At 34.3% G+C, this 6,813-nt stretch overlaps 2 protein-coding genes across 2 annotated transcripts; both read left to right on the forward strand.

Moving 5' to 3' along the window:
* Window positions 1-2,860: 2,860 nt before the first annotated feature.
* On the forward strand, window positions 2,861-5,191 carry LOC109583195 (uncharacterized). The gene is made up of 7 exons (XM_019998439.1): window positions 2,861-2,881; window positions 2,936-2,966; window positions 3,289-4,026; window positions 4,079-4,200; window positions 4,258-4,413; window positions 4,460-4,649; window positions 4,815-5,191. The coding sequence occupies exons 1-7, from the start codon at window positions 2,861-2,863 to the stop codon at window positions 5,189-5,191; spliced, it is 1,635 nt and encodes a 544-aa protein (XP_019853998.1).
* Window positions 5,192-5,274: 83 nt separating this feature from the next.
* LOC109583200 (uncharacterized) lies at window positions 5,275-6,791 on the forward strand. The gene is made up of 2 exons (XM_019998445.1): window positions 5,275-5,643; window positions 6,679-6,791. The coding sequence occupies exons 1-2, from the start codon at window positions 5,322-5,324 to the stop codon at window positions 6,783-6,785; spliced, it is 429 nt and encodes a 142-aa protein (XP_019854004.1). The 5' UTR covers window positions 5,275-5,321; the 3' UTR covers window positions 6,786-6,791.
* Window positions 6,792-6,813: the final 22 nt, after the last annotated feature.

Raw genomic sequence — 6,813 nt, forward strand, 5'->3', positions numbered from 1 at the left:
TACACACATAGTTGACCATATTTGGGCATAATAACTGAAATGCCAATAATAACAGTATAACCAGTCAATGTCACGTGATGATGAACCTTACATACAATTAGAAGAACTACTTGTCTTGTAAAGTAACTTCAACAATAATTACAAGATGATTGATGTCTCTCAATGGAGAGCAAGTATTAGACTGTGGAACTACTGTCAAGCTGCCTCCAGTAGACCAGCTAATGGCTGCCACTCTCACTCATTCAAAGCTGCAGTAGACAGCAAGTCAGGCAGTACTACATCAGGAGAGAAGACATCTAAACTGCCAGCAGCTCTGTCTCTTATTGCTTTACTCCTCCTCTTTCTCTCTCTTTCTTTATTAAGACACATCTTGATGATTCCTCCAACAGGTAAACAACAATTGTAGCTTTGTACTTGTATATTTACTGGTATTTTATTATTAGGTAACTGCTACCAAGTACAATGTACTACTGGTGTTACTGTTACTGATACAAATTACCTCCAGTCAGTAGTCTTACCTGGAGGCAGGAGTTCTAACCTGATTTACAATGATCTCTATTTGATTATTTGTCTACGTATGCTCCTCCTCTTATCAGGAGATGTTGAACTCAATCCTGGTCCTATGATTGATGATCAACCTGATATTTCATTATTAACTCAATGGCTTGAACCACTTGTTGACTGGAAACCATTTGGTCGTTGTTTACCAGAAATTACTTATTCTGAAATTTTAAAGATTGAAGCTGAAAATGCAACACTTGATGGAAGAAAGTCAGCGTTGTACTCAAAATGGCTGAGCATAGCACCTACAGCAACATGGGCTGATGTGATTAATGCACTTAGCAGAAGAAGAGAAAACAAACTAGTACAAGACATTAGAAGAAATTTACAAAGAAGTGCACTAAGGTCAGCTAGAAGTCATCGTGCTGTCACTACTAGACCATCATCACGTGCAGAAGTAAAGTTTGAAACAGCAGAAGATGAAAAGAAGATATTGGATATACTAATTGACCTCAAGAATACATTTCCTCTTTTAATGAAGCATGTACGCTCAGGCCTTAAGATGAAAATTGAAAATGATCCAGAGCTGTTAGCTAATCTTATTGTATGGATTGAGGCTTACATGCATTGGAATAATAAACTAACAAATGCATCATTAGATGAAATTTTCAAAATTATTCATCCGTTTTATGATTTTATTGATTGCAGTCTGATAGTGGACATGAGTGAAGTCTTTCTACAGGACTTCAAATTTGGTAATGATGGAAAATTGGACATTGTCAGTGAATTAAATAAATACAAGGAAAAAGCTGATAAACTTCGATTTTCAGCTCAAGTGAAGCATCTTGATGGAGCATTACAAGCAATATATAAAGAACATATACAAGATACATCAAATATGCCAATGATTGTAATGAAGCTTCATAATCCGTGGCATGGTAGCAACATCAATGTACTCTCTCTACTTATCCACAACTTACTTCCAGTTGGACACCAGCAGTCAATAATGAAATATATTACAATAACTACTGGAGGTATAATTATGTATTGATTTTTGTATGAATAGTCATTAAGTAACAATACCATATAGCTGAAAGTGTCGTGGCAAAAACTTTTGTGGTTTGGTGGCCCCAAGCCTATTAGTGGTTTTATTCATATCAATGTCTCTCATTAACCTGCTAGATGCTGCAACTTTTTTCAATAAATTAACAATAATTTTTGGTTTCAAAGTACAAAAACCACGAAAAATTTTGGTGTATGCCTCACCAGTATAGTGACCAAGTAAGAAAGGTAGTAAGAGATCTCGTGAGAATCAACAAATAAATTTATTAATAAGTTGAAAAGTTTTTCTGAACATAAAGAATGCACATACTTAAATACACACACAACAATTACATCATAAGACATCACAGAATGAAAGAAATATATATATATATTGCACAACACTAGAACGAATGATAATCAGTGAGGCATGACCTCACATAAGAATGAGAATAAGATCAGAAATAGAGTCAGATAATCATGAAATAATAGTAATAATAATGATACACTTAGCAGTTAGCAAACGTGGCAGCCATTTTTAAGTGGGGTGCATCCTACTTAGTAAAGGCTACCGCTTACTAATAGACCTTAAGCAATTAACCATTACAGTAACTACAATGATGCTGATGATAAAATTATGCCTGCATGTCACTATTTTTAAATAATCAATAGTTCAATACTGTCTATTGTACTGTAGATATATCTCAAAATTTCTGGCCAATGAAAATTATAGACCTCTATAGTATTTTCTAAATAAATATTCATTTATAGTAATACTAAATGATATGTTATGTATGGCCTTGTACACTACGCAGTTGTTGATAGGTGCTTCATCTGACCAGTGCATCTACTATAATACAACTGTTATAATATTATGTACTGATTATGTTCTTTTAGGTGATGGTCGTAGTAATGATAATAAATTAGAAGAGATGACACACCTACAAGAGTTGATTGAAGAGAAACAGATTATTATTGGTTAGTGCATCATCAGTACATAATATCATAATAGATGAGAGAATATTTTATTAATGTAGAAGATTATGAGAAACTTAAAGCTATAGTTACTGATAAAGAAATACATATAATAGAAATGTTGAAAGAGAAGAGAGAAATGGAAGAAGAGAAAAAACAGTTAGAGGAACAATATCTCAAGGAAAAACAGACCATTATTGGTTAGCTAATTGTAAACACAGCATGTATTAGATGAGAGAAAATGTTTATTGTATAGATGACAATCAAAATCTGAAAACTGACATTTCTGAGAAAGACAAAGTAATAGCCAAACTGACATCACAAGTAGAGGAACAATCACAGAATGAGAAACGGATTATCACTGGTTAGTGTATCATCATCAATTAGCAATAATTATTAATATTCTATTAATTTATAGACCTCAGAGCTAAAGTGTCTGATAATGAATTGTATATAACAAAACTAATGAAGGAGAAGTCACAACTACAGGAGAGAGTCACATCCTTAGAGGAACAATCCATCAAAGAGACTAATTCTATTGGAGTACAATTTAATTACCTGATCCCTTCAATGGGTAAGAGTATTATTGTGTACACAATGTACATGTATCATATTTTGTATTGATAGATAAATTGGATTGTCTTAGTTCCGTCCAAGTAGCAGAGAGGAAGCTGTTCTTAATTCAAGGAGACAAACCTCAACTGATGAATTGGGAGAAATATGGTCTAAGGATTGGAGTACCAGAAGGAAGCTTATTGTCCTCTGAGACAGTAGAAGTAGCAGTGGTTGCTCTTGAAGGAGGACAGTTCCAGTTTCCTCCTAATACTGTCCTAGTGAGTGCTGTGTATGCAGTATCACTCTCAAAGCCTCTCCTCAAACGACTCAAGTTAGAGATACAGCACTGCGTTGATTTAACAGGACAACCAGCTCTTAGTCGTTATCTGAAGTTTGCTATAGCTCCCGTGAGCACACCCAGTCTTCCTTACCAGTTCTCAATAATTAAGGGAGGAGAGTTTAGCTCTAATAGTGGGTATGGATCCATTCAACGTGAAGAGTTCTGTTTGGTATGCATACTGGGATTGTTAATAGCAGGAGATGATGGAGGAGGAGGAGGAGGAGGTCAGCAGCAACCTCAAGGACAAGGAGCAGGTATAGTAGCAGCTCAACAGCAACAAGGAGAAGGAGGAGTACTGACAGTACTAGCCCAGGGACAGCAACCAGGAGTTAATGAACAAACCAACGGACAACAAGGAGAGGAGGGACAAGAAGGACAACAAGAGGAAGGAGATGAATCACAAGGAGGACAGCAACAACAACAAAATGAATCACAAGGACAGCAACAACAAGAAGAACAACCGCAACAAGAAGAATCACAAGAAGGATGGCATAGAGAAGAAGGAGGAGATAATCACAAAGAAGGCAGAGGACAAGAGGAAGAACAACAAAATCCTGTCCATGTACATGTAGAAACAGAAACTGTTAGCAAAGCTGTGCTTTGTACTGAGACTAGTAAGCATGCATATTAAAATAATCAATTTGAATGTGCTTTTACTGTTTATAGGCATAGGCTATACTGATGTAAGAAAAAATATGAAATATTTTGGACTGATTTATTATAGAGAGAAAGGAGTAGAAGATTTAGTGACATTCACTGTAGCTAAAGAATTGGAGGCACTCACTCAAGTAAGTAAGCATTAGATACTGTATAATGTGTTAATTATTATTTCATTTATTTGATAGTTTGTTGAGCGGAAATACTCTGAAGCTGAGATTGGACCAAATATTTCCTTTCGTTTTAAGTTTCCTTATGAACATTATATTGAATTAAACTTTAATGCACATCAGGATGAACCAACTACAGGGTGGATAGTTCAACCACACACTAAACCTAGCAGAGTAAGCTTGTATTAATTCATATTTTATAAGGTCATATATGTTACAGCTATATCAAGAGGACATTGATAAATTTGGTGATAAAGAATATTGTTATCCTTCGTGTTGTCTCATTTCAGTTTATGGATCGCCTGATGCTGTCCCTTTTCTTAATTATTCTGTACCTCTAGTAGGAGTGGTTAACCTAGTTACATTGATCATTCATAGGGCACGAAGAAATCCTCCTCCTCCTTCAACAAGTAATAGATGATAATTATCATTTAAATTGTTTATTTATTTAATATTAATCAGATCCTACTACCTCCTCCTCTAATGTAGTACATGAATCAATGTCAGTATCATCCACTGGAGGAGCTAGTAAGTGATAATACTGTGTGTATATACTGACCTTTGACCTCTATTAGGTCCATCAACTACTGTTAATGTCGAAAAAATAAAGAAAGTGATCAATGATGTTCTTCAATCTCATTATGCTGATCTTACTTCACTACCAATGGAAGCAGTCCCTGAACTTGCAAATAAATTATTTACTCTTCGTTTAATCAATAAAGTTGTCAGAGAAAATCCTTCAATAGACAAAATCATTTCAGAGTTCCAGGCTAGTCTTACTTTCCAGAGGGAGTTGTCTCAAGTGAAGGAGCACTGTCAAAAGTTCTTAAACTCATTCGTTGAAGTTAGTGGCAGTTTTGCTTATGCAGCAATTGCTTTACACAAGGACTGGATTGAAGCTATTAGAAATAAAATTGAAAATAGTGATTTTAATATTGTTATTGATGAATGATATTGATTTTTGTAATGTTTTAAACTTTATTTCTTTCAAACCCACACACATCATGGAATTAAATCATAGATTTATTTATAACAGCCTCAAAAGGGAAAATCCCCAACACCCACGCACTTCACAACACAAAATGGCCTCCTCTTCAACCCCACCTTCTCCTCTTGATTCCAGTCCTAGAGAAGACCTGTGGGCTGAATGGCTGGAACCATTAACAAAATGGCAAACCTTTGGCCTGTACTTACCAGGAATAAAACAAAAGGACATTGATAAGATTGAAGAGGACAAGACTGGAGTGGAGAGTAGGAAGATGGGACTGTGGACTAAATGGACTGGGGTATATCCACCTGGTACATGGACTGATGTCATTAGTGCTCTTAAGAGGCTGAAAGAGAATGCACTAGCAGCTGACATTGAAGAGAGACTGAGGAAAGGAAAAGTATTTGAAATTAAAAGTGAGACATTAAAGGGAGGGAGGATTATTGGAGCAACTTAAATACAATTTTAACTCTAGATGACAAGAATAATGTACCGTATACGCCATGTATTTCATGGGAATTAAATTTCACGTTTTGAAAAAATTCATGAAATTAAAATCCGCAAAATAATGTGCTGATTGTATAGTAGGTGTGGTAATTACATTAAAATTGCAAAATTTTATACCTGTGAAATATATGGTATATACGGTATTAGGAAATGTAATAAAAATTGAAAATTCTCACATTTTCAATCTTGGCAAAATTTGGCCTAATTTTGAGTAACTTTCAAAATTCATAAAAAATCTAATTTTGATCGGAATCAGCTTAAACTTTTTATGCAACATAAGAACATGTATATGTATCAGAAAAAATTATAAAAATGGAGAATTCTCTCCTTTTCAATTTTGGCGAAATTTGGGCATGACCTGGGACTTTGGCCCAATTTTTGAGTAAATTTAAAAAATTGTAAAAAAAATTTAATTTTGATTGGAATCAGCTCAAACTTTCTACACAACATAAGTACATGTATATGCATCAGAAAATGTAATAAAAATGGAGAATTCTCTACTTTTCATTTTTGGCAAAATTTGGCCCATGACCCTGTACTATAGTACAGGGACTTTTACCCGATTTTGAAATAATTTTAAAAATTTGTAAAAAATCCAAACTTGATCGGAATTAGCTCAAACTTTCTACACAACATTAGAACATGTATATGTATTTTTAAATGTAATAAAAATGATGAATTCTCTACTTTTCAATTTTGGCAAAATTTGGGCGTGTACAGGGATTTTCACCTGATTTTTGGCTATCGTTAAAATTTTGTAAAAATCCAATTTTGATCGGAATCAGTTCAAACTTTCTACACAACATAAGTACATGTATATGCATCAGAAAAAATTATAAAAAATCAAGATTTTTTTCCAAGTCATTTCTGACGAAATACCCTGTACTATAGTACAGTACCACAATATGAGACACTATAATTATTAATGTCTTCTTATATTACAGGTCCTCCTGCTGTTGCTCCTCCCCCTCCATCAGTTGATATTAATAAATTAAGACGAATAATAACTGAAGTGATACGAACCAACTATGCTACATTCAATAAAATATGATGCAAAGACATTGTAATCAGTAAATACC

Source organism: Amphimedon queenslandica, unplaced genomic scaffold (assembly GCF_000090795.2).
Source record: "Amphimedon queenslandica unplaced genomic scaffold, v1.1 AMPQUscaffold_13319, whole genome shotgun sequence".
In the NCBI taxonomy this organism is placed as follows: Eukaryota; Metazoa; Porifera; class Demospongiae; order Haplosclerida; family Niphatidae; genus Amphimedon; species Amphimedon queenslandica.

Bases quoted from the DNA above. Each gene is read 5' to 3' on its own strand.
- LOC109583195 (XM_019998439.1), top strand. From the start codon at position 2,861: ATGAGAAACGGATTATCACTG. The intron at 4,201-4,257 runs GTAAGTAAGCAT...TTTATTTGATAG, and splicing joins AATTGGAGGCACTCACTCAA to TTTGTTGAGCGGAAATACTC. The intron at 4,414-4,459 runs GTAAGCTTGTAT...TATATGTTACAG, and splicing joins CACACACTAAACCTAGCAGA to CTATATCAAGAGGACATTGA.
- LOC109583200 (XM_019998445.1), top strand. From the start codon at position 5,322: ATGGCCTCCTCTTCAACCCCACCTTCTCCTCTTGATTCCAGTCCTAGA. The intron at 5,644-6,678 runs GTGAGACATTAA...CTTATATTACAG, and splicing joins AAAAGTATTTGAAATTAAAA to GTCCTCCTGCTGTTGCTCCT.